Below are 15,141 nucleotides of genomic sequence, written 5' to 3'. Positions count from 1 at the left end.
TCCGGTTTATTCTGCTAAAGCCCAGATGAGGCAGTAAAGTTTACATAGCTAAAGCATGTTCTGTAGCTAGTGGGATGCTGGGAAGGAATATATCCCACATTTGTGGATAAATGAGTTCTAGAAGTAATAGGCCATGTACAGCAGTCTTCTGTGTCCAGAAAAGGAGAGTTGAGGATCAAGGGGAGAGAAATTACGGAATCTACTTGACAACTAGCCTCTAGAAAGGAATAGCACCACCACTGACTGCTAAATAAATTTCCTACCTCTTCCGTTTTTCTCCTGTAGCTATTGTTTTTATTTTGCCTATGCCTGCCTCTACCTCAGACCAGCTTGTATACAGTGTCCCAAACTCCAGTAAGACACACCAGAAAGGTCAGTTCCTACCAGAAAGGAAGGAATTACTGCACCAAACTAAGTAGATTATTCACCTTCCTATCTTAAATTCTGTAAAGAAAAATCTAAATGATCTCTCTTAACTATAAGGCTTGTTTAGGTAATTAAAACTTTTAATGAGCATGTAGACAGCAATCAAGATTAATCCTCATGTCTCTCAAGACCTGGACAAGCCAAAGCCTAAGGACCTCTTCAGAAGGGGAGCAGCAAGTGGAATTTTTGAGAGTTAATCAGACTCTCTTGGTTACTGGGATCAATACATTTATAGTTTTAACTTTAATTTTGAATCTTCTACCTTTAGACAAAGAATTGCTGCATCCTGGAGATATGTACTTCCTGTAGAATCAGAACTGGCTAAAAGACTAGGTAAGATTGATGCTGGGACAAATAATTTTAAAAAAATTGCATTGTATTTATCTCGCCAAGCCATATATTAATAGTAAAGGCAAGATCGAGTTCTGGTGCAGAAGGAATATGCTTTCTAGAAGAAACATAATCAGTTTTATTTCCTAGATTAATTAAATATGCTGGATATAGGAAATGAATTAATTGTGTAAATGATCCATTATGATTCCCTCTCATAATCACCAAGAAGCCCAAGCACATCCTCCATTATCTCCTGCCTTCCTGAGCTGCAGGGATTAGAAATATCTCAAAAGGACATACACCTTGAAACTACAAGACACCCACCTGCCTGGGACCCAGGTGTAAGGCTGGTCAGTTGTAGTAGATAGGTGTGGCAAGCATTCTCATGACAATGATTCTTCCCCTGTATCAGTTGTTAAGTGTCCCTCTTAAAGTGCATTAGAGCAAAGAAGCCAGTGACTGAGAGGGAAGACCTTAGTCCTAGCAGAAAGCCTCAACCCTATCTGGTTTGTGGAATATGACAGCATCATCTGATATTCTCATAGTCTGATAGACCCATGCAATGTGTTTATGGCCACTTTTGCAGTGCTTGCAGTCACGGATTGATTCCTGCTTCTAGGCTGATGGTGCAGCAGCAGCCATGCTGCTTCAACAAGAAAAAAAAATAGTTTCAGTGTTTCCCTGCTTTTGACCTGCTGTTTTCATGTTGAGGTTCTGGACAGTTTGATTTGTTCCTGATCAGCTGCTTCAATTCTTTATTTCCGTGCTTTGGTATCACCTGGAGGTATGAGTTTTGTGGAGAGACAGGGCAGACATTTCTGCCATGCCCTTGGTATCTGTTTCCCCCTCACCCTATTCTCTTCCCGTTTCCTCTTTCCCTGGCCACTGTTAAGTTATTTCTTGATAAAAAGGATTGTTTTTACAGTGACACAGTTAATTTGAGTAACTGTACTGCTGTAGAACCATCTATAGTATATACTTGAAACAAGTTACGTGCTTAATCTCTCAACTAGCAACAGAGGTGACAGGTACAGCTCCTTAGCCAGTCACTCATGGGGGCTAAGAGAACAAATCCACATCACCTCTGGCAGAGAATATAGTCTGTAGAGCCATTGCCCTTCTGTACTACCTTGTTTTGGATTTACGCTGCTCTGCAGCAATTAACAAGGAGGACAAGTGTAGAAAATAACAAATGATTGCTTGTTTTAATATCCTGCAAAGCTGCTGAAACAGCATATATCTTTGAAGATGCATTTTGGAAAGTTCAGGATCTTTAGGAAAATGGAAGTTCTCCATTTTGAGAGGAGAGATTAAGTCACCCAACCGTTTTAAGCTGTCAGCTGTAAAATTAATTTGGACTATTGCTGATGAGTACCTATTGAAGGAGGTTGAATCTAATCCATCAGTTTTTAAAAGGATCTGTACTTCCCACAGGGTTTATTGTTAGTTGTTGATGTGGTTTCCTTGCCTTTTGGACCCTTGTTTTCTTGGGGAGCAGAAGTACTTTTCAGAACAGCCTATTGTTTAACTGAGGAATTGCAGGTGGAAGCATTGCATATGGAAACTAATCCAAAGAACAATCTGCTGGTGTATCATTTTTGTTTTTATGCAAGTGCACAGTATTAGAACATGGGGGGACAGCAATAGCAATACTTCATTATTTGATTTGTAGGTTATTTCACTTACTAGAGTTTAGTGAACATAAGAGTTTTTCCCAGTAGTATCAGAAAGTTGTATAGCACTCGCTGTTCAAGTGGTAGGTTGCAGGGAGTTTTTTAAAAGCAGATATTTTAAAAAATGTTATTGAAAAACAGAACCTGGGATTTTTGAAAAGGATGTAAGCAAGCTAGGCAGTCAGCTCTTGTTGAGAGTTGAAAGGCCAGCATAAGAATTTGGCCAGCTAAGCCTCAGCATGTCTTAAAGGATGTTTAGGGCTGTGGTGCCACAGTAAATAGCAGGTTGTTGCCAAAACATCATTTCCAGTCAGACAGGACAAGTAAATGAACAAAGACCAGAGCACATTACCAGGACATTAGAATTGCAAGTGCAGGGATGCAAATTTGGAGCCAGGGAGTTAAGCCATGCTAGCTGGGATGTGAACTGATAATTTTTTTGATGTCAGCTTTTGTTTTCTTTCCAGGCAGATGTCTTCCTAGCCGCCTTGCCATCTTGCTTTTCAAGCTCAATTGTTAGGTGTTACTGCCAAGATGCTTGAAACCATCCCAATTCAACCATAGTGGTTTGAGCGCAGTAAATAGGACCTGATATCTACCAAGAGGAGTCTTAACAATATCTTGCTGATCTTGGTCTCTCAGTTTTGGATACCAACACGCCAGGGATTTAGTCTCATCTCTTCCTTGCTTTTTGCTTCCTGACATTTTTTTGTAAGCCTTTGTAAAAAGCAAGAAATGTTTAGCTTAAAGCAGGTATTTGTGCAGGAGAATACTGGTCATATGTAAAACAGGCCAGTTGTGCTCCAGCCAGCGGTTTTATTGGTTAAATAACTGCTTCTCCCATTTTATTACAGTATTGCCAAACATATGAAAATGGTCCATGCTTCAGTATCATGTGTGAAATAAACACAAGGAGATGTCTACACTTTTAGGGGCAATGGAGCAAGAGTTAAATGACTATGAAGACTAATTGCTCTCCTAGGATGTCCATAAATGGTCCTTTCCTGATGTAGTTGATACACATCACACTTGGAAGACACCTGCAATTTTGCATAATTTCTCCACATTATTATATATATTTCTTGGAGGGATAAGCAAAAGACACTATAAAAGCCCAGCATTCAAACTGTGCTCACCCCCCAATTTGTAACATCAGAAGAAAGGAAAAAGGAGGCTCAGTCATTTTGTCAAAGATTTCAACGCATTTAATTTTTAACCTTTGATTTGTTCCTTCTTTAATGGATATCTGACACTTTGAGATTTGAGTGGTCATCTGTGACTAGAGATGAAAATCCTCTGTGGAAATCTTGGTGCTGTTAAAGTATCAGTGGATTTGCAAGTGGTGTCACAGAACCATGGTTTTGCTGACAAGTTTGTTAAGGTTTCACTTCTTAGAGATGGCAGGATGTGTTGTAGGAGAGCATGGCAAACGGGACCTCTGGACAGCATAAGCTGTTCAGCCGGTCCCTGTTCTACTGCCCTTGACAGAGGTCCCCAGTCATAGACACACCTGCTAGTTTACACGACACAGGTGATTTCCCTCTTTCACTAGAGCAGACTCAGCTATTGTAATGTTTTGTAGTGCAAGTTTAGAAGCTAGCTTGATGTTACTCCATTTGGATTATATGCTGTCTTTTTGGGAACTTAAATAGTAATTGAAAGTGATTCCACGGAGGTTTTATATGCTGATAAACATCTATGCATTTCTTTAGTGAGCAGGGAAGACAAGAACAAAAAAATTGGCAGGTGGAGAATGGGAAATCTTTCTGCCAGCTACATAGGCTGCCAGCTGCTTCTGGTATTCCCCAGAATCCTGCCAGTCACTGCTTCCTCTTGCTCTATATGCTACCCCAAACCTCTCTCTCCTGCGTGGGGCAGCTGAGCTATGGCTGTGCCCTTTGGTGATCCCTACAGAGACTGACTGTCACGAGCATTGCTTTCCTCCTGCCCTTTCTACAGGTCTGAGTAAAACTGATGCATATTTATTGTGCTAGAGCCCTTTGCAACCCATGACGTTATGCCTGGCTGAAGCTTAGTGATTACATGGGACCTTGCATTTGTGAGACAAGCTATAGGACCATGACCTCTTCCCTAACTCCACTGAAACAGTCCATTTGTTGCTGTGTAGAAGATGACCTGTTTAAAAGGCTGGTGTCTGTTTGAACTTGAGTCACTTACAAAAATGTTTTGTTGTGTTGGAAGTAGCTCAGGTGCTGCAGATGCTTTGGAGTGTGCTAGTCTGGGGCTTTAATGCATATTTTCCCTTCAATTATTATGTAAAAGATAGCCTCCTTCCCACACAGAGGAAACTGGCCACAGAAAGAGCATAATAGATTGAAGATGTTGCCCACCTCCAAAAGTTGTTTTCAGTTACTGCACTTTGGAGTCTTGTTGAAAGTTCAGTAAAAAAAAAAACCCCAAAAGCTTGTTTTCAATTTGTTCTCTTTGCTAGCCCCCACCACAACCACAAAAACTCTTTCTCCTCCACCTCAGTCAAAATAAAACCATCCCAAACCTGGCCTAACCAGAACTCAAGTTAACTTTCCTCTTGTAGTAAAAAGTGACATGTTGTCTTTGAATATCCTGTCTGCTCATGTTTTATCCTCCATCTGAAAGATGGCTCTGCCAGCAGCTCAATACACGTTTAATTCCTTGTGAGGAACGTGGGGGGCGAGGGGGGAAAGGTACTGTTTAGGAGTTAAAATACTTATACAGCAGTCCCCAGCCAGTACCTCCTGCAGCTACAGGCTGTGGAGAGCTTGTACCAGCAGAAACCAGGTTAGAGCCACATCCAACATCTGAGACCTTTCTGCATCACTTCTAATGGTAGGACCATATTTAGCCACTTTCTGCTTTTTCACCAAAGCCGCTGCTGAGGCTAGTGTAATGTTTGCTGTAAATTCTTCAATTTCTGCCTGCAGGTTGACATTCCAGGAAGGTCCTGAGCACTCGTTAAGACATTCATCTCAATAACCTTTCCATGAGTGTAACAACTTTCCCATGGGCTGCTCTGCTCTCAAGGAAGATTTCTAATTTAATGTCCAGTATTTATCATGTCCCTGATAAGCTCAGGCAAAGAGAATGAATTGCATGCTCTGATCTTCCATTTGAGCCAAGAACATAGGAACCAAAATATATTTGTACAAATCTGTGTTCTCTTTTGTTACTACTTTTGTGTATATGTAAAAAAAAAATTTAAAATATCCCTTTGTTAAAGACCTCTAGTCAATATTTTTAATTTCAAAATTGTAGTAAAAGTAGTAGAGCTGCATTTGTTCTAGGGAGAACACTGTTACATTGTGTTCATGTACAATTCAGTTTATTCTCCTTATTCCTCTGTTGTGATATAAAAGAGACTTGTAGTTCTGCTTTGTGAGCTGTTTCCTGGAGATTCATCTCTGAGTTCAGTGGTACATGGAAGCCTGAAGGACCCTTTTGGGGTCAGAAGAAGTGGTGTGAATAAGAGCCAGAGCAATGTCAACCAGAAACAGCACTTTGGGCTTACATAGCTTCAGGACACTGAGCAATGATGGACAGGACGGAACACCATTTGTCATTCTGCGTGACTCACATAGGTCCCATCTTGTCTGAATGTGAGGACTTCCAATGGCAAGCAAAACCACATGGCACTTTTTGGACCTCAGTCTGAAATCATGACATAGAGTGCTTCCTTTCTTATGAATGACAGTAGTAATACATACTTTCCTTGCCATTTTACCTGTCTTGCTTACTGAACTAGCAAGCAGATGCTAGCAGACTTGTTTCTTGCTATATGCTTATACAGTAGTTTGTACACTGAGGCTCTGTTTTGGACATTGCTACTGTAAGCAGCTAAGAAATGCACTATTTGGTCAGACCAGTGATGAATCCATCCAACCCAATATCCTGTCTCCAACAGTGGCATTAGGAGATTCTGTTTAGAAAGAGCAAACAAACCTGACTGCTATCTGAGTTCCCTTCCCAGCATCCACAGTCATCAATTAGAGCTGTTATAGACTCATCTCTGCCTTTTCCCTGTTTATGGACATGTCAATGAATTTGTCTACCCTTTTTTTGGAACTGCTCATACTGTTTGCCTTTAAAACCTGCTGTGACTGCATATGCCACAAGATCATTGACTGCTATGTAAGAAATTATTATATCTGTTAAACAAATCTCTTATTAGTGTTAGTGATCCCTAGTTCTAGGTGGGATTTAGTGAAAAAGTTTTTCATTCATCTTATTGCCAGGTAGCCTTCTCCTCTCTTAATTGAAAAGTCTCAGCTTCAAGTTTCCTCTGGTAAGTCAGCTGTACCATCATCCACATCACTTTAACTGCCCTTCTTGGTACCTTCCCTCAGTCCATTATGTCCTTCTTGCCATGCTGAGAGCAGAGTGGCACACCTTAGTCAGGATGTGGGTGCACCTGGGTTTTACGCATTGGCAAAATGATGTTCTCTGCATTGTTCTCAACACCCTTCCTGATGATGCTCAACAATTTGATGCCTCTTTTGGCTGAAGCTGCACATTGAGCTGATGAATGAAACTGAATAACTAATGAGAATATACTTTTGTGATCAAGGCTGGCTGTGGTATGCAGTTAAATATAGCCATACTGATTTTTTTTTTTTTTTTTTTTTTTTTTTAGAAACCATATTTAATTGCCAGTCTCAGTGAAAGACAAATATTATCAGCCAGGGCAACAGCTCCAAAGTGGACAGCTTTGGGTCGCTATATTTTTGCAGTCTCCCCTTTCTCTCTGCCCAGAGCATTGGTAGTATAGCTTACTGTGTAAACTAGAGCACCCATAAGTAATACGCCTGCACATTCTTCATGAATTTGTGTGCAAGAGCCCGAAGCGACTTTTAAGCTTAGGTTTCTTATTGAAAAACTTGATCATAAAGATGTGGAAACACTTCTTTCTGACGCTTCCTTTTGAAGAGGTTTTATGACTCAGATGTACAAATTAAACTTCCAGATGAAAAGTATAGTAGAAGATTTAGCCCAGGAGCAACACCTACCCAATTTTATAATCCTGTCACACATACAGCTTTAATAAAAGCCTGTCAAATAAACAAAACTTACCTATCGAAACAATTAAGCAACAGCAGTTGTAATTCAGGGAATTTCCAGCAGATTAGTAACAAGCTGTGAAGAGCCAGTGGCCTGAAATGCAACCTTGAGCCTCTAATTCCTAGGAAATTATTTGTGTTGTGATGGCTATTGCTGCTGAGCAATTAACACCTGGAAGACTTTAAAAAAATTTGGCTTTTAATTCTCTTTTCCGTTTTCAGCATGTGAAGTCTCTGATTCTGGCATGAATCACAGCTCTTTGCCATCCAGCTCTTCCCTGGGGTCTGCATGGCTAGCAGTCAACCAGAGCATACTATAAAGAGTAGAGGCATTGATCCAAGGAAGCGATCAGGTACGTGTATGATTCTTTCTCCATGGAGATCTCAAAACCTAATTAGAAAAGCTTTATTTGGAACATTCCTTCCAGAATTTTAAGCAATCTGGAGGAGACAAACTTTTCATCAGAACCTGTATGTACAAAAAAAAGTTTGATTGCTACCAGTTTTATTTTTTCAATGAATCAAATGGAAACTGCACTGCTGTTTTACGTTACAAAATAATTACGCTTTGTAGTGTCCTATGTTTCTTGGCACTTTTTTTGGACATCTTCAGCATATCTGAGCCTAATCAAATGTCTATGGATCTTGGAAGCTTACTCCTTCAGGGCAGACTGTGTACTTCTTGCACCCAAGAAATGTCTCTGGAAAGGAGTTAGTCCTTTCCTTGAGGTCTGGTAACAGTCAGTCAGGGATGTACCCTAAAACAGTAACAAACCTCTTATACTCTCTTTGTGCCACTTTAACCTACTATGTATAAATCCTACTGATGACTGGCACTAGTTAACGGTTATACTTAAAAATATGCATTACAGTAATTTTATACTACAGCCCTATAAATACTCTGCTTAGATATCTCTACAAGCAAATTTAATCCAGTCCTCTACTATTTTGGATGCTCCAAAAATGAGACTGTCTCCCAGAACTTCATAGGCCTCCTGGTTGAGGTATTTGACATACAAGTAGTTGTGAGGACTCAGCCACAAGTGTTATATGAGACAGTAATTAATCACAGATTCCATGTAGCTTTTCACATACCAAAAGCCCCACCAGCTATACTGGATCCAGACAGACATGGTGTGGTGGAAGAACTTTAGCTTATAGTAGCAATGATGTGGCTGCCCAGTTGCTCTCTGGAGCAAGGAATTAACATAGCCTAAGAATTACAGTGCTCCTTGCTTCTAAGCCTGTTAAGGACAGAAGAATGAGTGAACTTGAGAGTCCAGGGATGTGTAGAGTCTGGGGATGGCTTGAAGATACTTATAAATTTGAACAGGTCAGAATCCCCCTTCTTGCTGTCTCAGTGCATTTTTTTTATTTCTTCCCTTAGGGCTGGCTGCCATTACTGCTTAAATCAGTGGAGAGGTTCCCACTGAATTTCAGGGGTAACTGGATTAGTTGCTAGGTTGTCGTACTGGAAAGGCATGCAATTAAAGCAGCCATGTTCTCACCGAGTTGGAGCCAAGGATGACCAAGTTATGATTGCTCAAGTGCAGCTGTGCAGTGTAACCCTGATCTGCCACCATGAAGGCAGTTGGTTGCATTTTAGCCTGGCCAGAAGCTGCAGTTTGGCAACTCACACCCACCGGGGCTCTGCCCAGGCATAGGGAGCTGTACCAGGGAATTTCTTTTGAGAGTCAGAGCCGTAATTTCCAAATGGTAGGGTTTGATCTGCAGAAGTTATCTCAGCGTAACAACTTCACTGCAGCCGGTGAGACTTCTGGCAGGTGTGTGTTTTACCAGGAAGAGTCTTCAGCTGGAGAACAGTTCTCAGCAGCTTTGCACTGAATGGAAAGTGTAGAAAAGATGGGTTTAGTAATGGGGTTTGGTATAGTGTTTCCTTGTTCAAATGCACCCTATTTTAAAGTACTTTTTTGAAGTAATTCTCTATTTCCTACAAATCTCATTGATAGGGAAGGGATGGCCCCACACTGTTTATCTAGCTCCAGATGCAAGTCTCAGCCTCCAAAACAGTAAGGTATGCACGTGCCCTTATTCCTGTGAGTCTTCGCATAAACTCCTGTGGAAATAGTTGCTTCCATAATGCTATGCATATGTTTTGAGGGCTTAGGAAAGACAGGGAAATTACAAACATGTGAGCTTAGAATTTTTGAGAAAATGAAGACTGCCAGTGTTTCCATAATTAAAGATATGCTTCTGTAAACTGACCCTGTCTCTCCTTTTCCCTTACACAGGATGAAATTAAATGTGAAACAGTGCCTTAAGCCTGGGAAGTAAGTTAAGGTTACAAAAGTGATTACATTTGATGATGTCATGTTCTTTTTGATGACATGCATAAAACATATCCAAACCAGTGCCGAGAGAGGGACAGGACTTTTTGAGGGGCCTGCTGGGGGTGATGAATGGTGCAACAAGCCGAGCCATTCACTGCGGCAAAACCACGGCCCTCTCTGCCGGTCTTGGCAGCCCCTTGCAGCCGCCGCAGCGCTGCCCTCCCGCCGGCGGAGGGGAGGGCGGTAGAGGTCCCCCGAGGCTGGGGTTATCTTCGTTTTGCCACCGACTCTTCTGCGTATCACCCGCCCCGAGCACCGTCCCAAGGCCGGGGCAGGGCGGTGGGGCACACGCCGCGGCGGCGCTTCCTCCGGGGGTGCGCACGGAGGCCAGGAAACTTTCGGAGGGAGCTACTTCCTCGCCCGGGGCGAGCGGGGGGGATGTCAGATGCCGGCAGGGAGGGGTGAAGGCCGGGAAGAGCCAACCACAGCCCCCCCCCCACCCGCTGCAAGACGGCCATTTAAGCCTTGGCCGAGGGGCCTGGGGGAGCGGCGCCGGAGGGAGGTGACCGGCCCGGCCTGGCCCTCCCGCGGCCGGTTGTTCCGCTCGCACCCGCACAGGGCTTCCCCCGCAGCGGCGGCTCCGGCCACCCGCCTTTCCATTCAGGGAGCGCTAGAGGGAGCGGCGGGAGGGTGAGGTGCCGCCGCCTGTGAGGGCGGTGAAGGGGTGGGCCGCCGGGCGGTGCGGGGCGCGCAGCCCGGCCATGTCTCCGGGGGAGGCGGCGTCGGGCTGAGCGGCCGTGCGCGCAGCGGGGAGCGCTCTCTGCCACCATGAGGCGGCTGCCCCTGCCCTGCCTGCTGTTGCTGCCGCCGCTGCTGCTGCTGCCGCCCGAGGTGAGACCGCGGCGCGGGGGACAGAGTAGGGCGCAGGAGGCGGGGGTCTACCGCGCCGCGGCCGCCGCACCTGCCCCCGCTGGGAGCTGCTCCGGCGGCGGCCGCGGCTCCGCGGGGAGGCGTACGGTTGCTGGGGCAGGTGTGCGCCGGGGGCTCGGGCTTTGTCCCGCAGCGGTGCTGCCCGGGGCGGGAAGGGGAGGCTGGGGGGACGCCGCGGCGTGGCCGGGCGGAGACGGCGCTCACCTGGGGCCGCCGCCGGCGGGATCCCCGAGGCCTCGGCCTCCCCCGGGGCTCTCCGCCTGCCCTTCGGGGTTCTGAGCCCCGCCCCGCCGCAACGTGGGGGGCGGCCGCTGGCCGGCACCGGCGGGGATGTGGTGGGAGTATGACCCTGTGGTACAGCCGCGTGGCATCTTTCGGGGAGTGAGGCAGCCCCGGTTGTTTACCTCGGTAAAAGCCGCCTTAGGTAGAGCAGGAACGGCTCCGGTCTCCCCGCTGAGTATTGTAGCCTGCCCTCGTCGTGTCGCTGCTGGTTAATTAGTAATACGTTATTTGCACATCGTCTGTGCTGATGGCGCACATTACACACTGAGTTACAGCCTTGAGGAGTGGGAAAATTCTGCCACGGTGCATAGAGAGCGGACCTGGCAGTGTAGGGCCACAGGTCAACAGGAGGCCTCTGCCAGAATACTTGTATTTAAACCTCTCTCTGTGCCTGAGTGTGTTGCAGGATGTTCTTCCAAGAACACCTTTCAGTGATGTAAATCAAAATCATTTGCCAGGTGACCCACTCATCGCATGCTGGCATAGACTTTCACCCTATGCTTCTTAGCTGATAGCTTCCTAGCATTCCTGTAGGAATGCTTCATGACTGCTGTGAACTCTAATGTTTTGGGGCTTGCTGAACTTTTGCTTCCAGATGTACCAGCTTGGCCTCTGCCTGAACAGTTTCTGCTACAGAAGCATGAATATGTGTTGGTATGGACCAAGGTGCTCAGTAATCTGTGGCGACAGTTCTGCCTGGCCTATATTTCAGTCCCACCCTGAGAGCTGTAGAGCAGAACTACACCGCTGCTTTAGATTTTTAACTATTTTTTCCTTATCTTACATTGTCACAGCTTGTGATTTCAGACAGTGGCTTTTGTAAACCTTTGCTTCATCCGTCTTTTGTGTTTGGGATACCTTGCAGTGTTTTGTTGTTCCATCTCTGTTTGCTGTCATACCAAGCCTATGTTTAAAAACCTCTGATGAATAAGAGCTAAGACTGACTCTGGAATCAAAGTACTCCAGTATTTTGGAAAAGCTCAGGGCAGGCCTGGATTGTCCTTGGGTATAGCCTTGCAGACTCACCCAGGGAACAGGAGCCTTATGTGGGCATGTGGCTTGCATTGACTTCTCTTCCTTGAAGCAGAGGAGCCTTTGTGTGAAGATCTGCCAGCCATGACCTCTATTGTTTGTAGGTTTTCTTCTGAAGCAGGGTGTGAAATCTTGTGATGTCATTATCTACTTGTCTTCTAAGTCTGGCTCTTAATTGGTGTCTAGTATGATAAATAATAATGTAAAAAATTGGATCCTCTCATCAATCACATGTAGTTACATTTATGCATTCACCATCTTGAGGCCCAGCTGCACACCCCCACGCCTGTGGGACCCTTGACTAGGTCCTGTCATCCCCTGATAGTATCAGAGCTCCCATCAACGTACTACAGGACACAGGCCAGGTCTGCAGATTTTGATGTGGCTCACAATTTTAGGTGGGAGCTGCCATGACAGTGTCATGGTCTTGAATATTCAGAAAACACCAGTTTTTGATGGTCTCCGTTGTGACTTTAGGTGTACCTGTGAATGTGAAGGCTGGTGCAAGGAAGTCTCTGTTCACCAGACCTCTTAGCTGGTGCTGGTCAGCACCTTGTGGAGTTTTGAATGGGAGAGAGAGATTGGGGGGGGGAGGGGAAGGCCCATGAGGGCCTTTTTTCTTAGAGGAATAGTACGTAAACTGAGTCCTCTATGTTGGTGTGATTCTGCAAATAGTTCACTCATTTGAAATCACTAAATTTCAGCGTGGCAGTTAGGGAGGATAACTCATGTGAGAAAAGTGTGTTATGTTCATATAACCCATTAGGGCCGGCAATAAGGATTCAGAATAAAGCCTTGCTTGGGGGGAATGCTTGCTCTAAGCACAATGGTCTTGTTGCCTGTTCCAAGTAGCGTTCACATGGTCTTGCTCTCTAAAAATCAGGATGGTCTCTAATAGGGAACAGTTTTACTCTTTGTGGTGTGCTCTTTGCCCAGGTTAAGGCAGATGCCAGAGTTGTCCAGTGTCATTCATGGTGTGGCATGTGTGCAGTTACAAGGACATGGCCTGGGACTACCTGGTGAGGTATTTAGCTGGTGTAGGAAGATGACAGCAGCTGGCAAGACTGTCAGGCATGTGGCATGAGCTGGACTTCTGTGCAATGCCAGTAAGAACTATTGCCCCTTGTCTACAGTCTCTCTGCCAGAGGAGAGGCAGTGAGTTGGGTGGAAGTGGCTCTTGGCTGGGTCAGGCCTCCCGTGTTGCCTTTTAGACAACTGTGGGATCCATAAGGCAACAGTGCTCCTAACACAGACAGCATTGTCAGCCTGAGCACATGCGAGGGCTCGGATGCATCCCGAGCTGTGGAACGGCTGTGTCATGGAAGCTCCTGGGTGGTGTGACAGGCATATGATCTTTCTGTGGAGTCTTCTACTCAAAGATAAGCATCTTCCTTATTTTTAATGAATTACAACATAGTGGGCAAGGTTGGATTTGTTAAAAAACCTTGCTATGTGTTTTTTATGGGAGCTAGTGACTTGAGAATGGTCATATTAGTGATATGACAACATAACATCTACTACTCAAGAGCAACAGACCTTTAAGCTCCGGTATTTGTGTGCTTGTTTTGGTACTCCTACTGATACTGTTTGAGTTGATTGTGTAGGTTTATGACTTAATTACTGATCTGAATTCCCATCTGAGGAATTTAAATGAAGCACCATCATATCTAAAATGTGGGCTTGCCATGTGTGTATGTTGCATGTCAGTTAATTTCTGCTACATATTGGTCATTGTCAGTCATCCTTGTTGAATCTTCTCTTGTATGGTACTCTAAATTTTAGTTTGTGAAATTACTCTGGGTAGTCTTGACCACATGAAAGAAAAAAAATTAAAAGTAAGTACCATTTAACAAAAATATTTTGCACTTACTTTGTGACATGGGTCTATGTATAGGTCATTTAGAGCTTTTAAAAGGAATAAAGCTTGAGAAATGTGAGGCTCCCTTACTGCTACTGTAAATATACTTCTGGGGTAAAACCTTTAATGACTGCCATTAGAAACACAGGTGTGGACATCACTGATCTGGAGACCTGAATAGGCCTGGACTTATGCAGTGTACACTGGGAAGGGAAGCTGTGGCTGTGAACTAAGTTTGCTTGTGTCAGAGGAGCTTAAAAGTACACTTCTCATCTGTCAGGACAAGTTGTTTTTCTGTGATGACTGACAGTTGGTGCTGAAATGCAAAGGCTTTCATTTTTGTTTAAAACTCGAACACAGGTTAATTTCACGTGCTGCATTAGGTTCATTACAAGAACACATAACACGAACACCTTCTGCAGTACTCAATAGATGCTTTGTTTTCAGTGTGGCATGGATGTGCGTAGTGCATCCTTAGCTGCATAGGCTGACTGCACATTGCAGCACACTCAGATGGTTTCCAGTACTTCGATTTTAGTCTCCAGCCAGCAAACACACAACAAAATATCTTCTTCTGCATGTTTGAGATCAGAATTCAGGCCCACAGTGGAAATGTTGTCTGTGCAAACAGCCACGCTATTATTAGTACTTCCTCAATTATGTGAGCTACATGCAAGTCTTTGTTGAGGGTTTTCATGGCATGTAAATTTTTTTGGTTGGAGTTTCTAAATATGAGAGAGAGAAATTGCTACTGTTTTAAAATCTTTGGTTGTTGATTGTGTAGGGCACAATCCATATAATTTTAATTTATGCATTTCCTTCTTCCTGCTAGAATTACAGTGGATCATAGAGTGAGCATTTCAACAATGTTGGAGAGTGGGGACTGGGATTTTGATGTTTATAGGTATGAAGCCTGTCTCATGTCATTTATTTGGGGTTCTTTGCATACTTGCTTGAAAGAAGATTCCCAATATGAGCAAAGGAGAGAAAAGCTATTAAAACAATCAGTGGCTGCACATCTGGTTGTTAGCCTGATGTGACTGCTTTTATTCAGATCTGAAATTTGAATGTATATAGTACCTTGAACATCAGGAAAGGTCGCTGGAAGTGTAGGAGGAGCTAGCTGAGTTTTCTCCAGCAGAGAGGGCCTACTGCTATGTAGGAAGGGGAGAGTGAGAGAGAGCCTTGCCTTAAATGGAGCCATCAGTAGGAAATGAACTTTCAGCAGGAGATGACTCTGCAGGGGAGGACTTTAATTGTGTGTG

At 44.3% G+C, this 15,141-nt stretch overlaps 1 protein-coding gene across 1 annotated transcript in view; it reads left to right on the top strand.

Moving 5' to 3' along the window:
- Positions 1-10,602: 10,602 nt before the first annotated feature.
- Positions 10,603-15,141, top strand: part of PTPRJ (protein tyrosine phosphatase receptor type J) — a gene marked incomplete at its 5' end in the record, with an annotated part of 79,146 nt that continues 74,607 nt past the window's right edge. The window contains one exon of the mRNA XM_082000760.1: positions 10,603-10,665. Coding sequence (XP_081856886.1) covers positions 10,603-10,665 — 63 coding nt within the window. The remainder of the gene's footprint in view (positions 10,666-15,141) is intronic.

The sequence above is a fragment of the Phaethon aethereus genome (genome assembly GCF_964289735.1).
Source record: "Phaethon aethereus genome assembly, chromosome: 5".
Classification (NCBI taxonomy): Eukaryota; Metazoa; Chordata; class Aves; order Phaethontiformes; family Phaethontidae; genus Phaethon; species Phaethon aethereus.
This window is presented reverse-complemented; position numbering and strand designations above follow the sequence as displayed.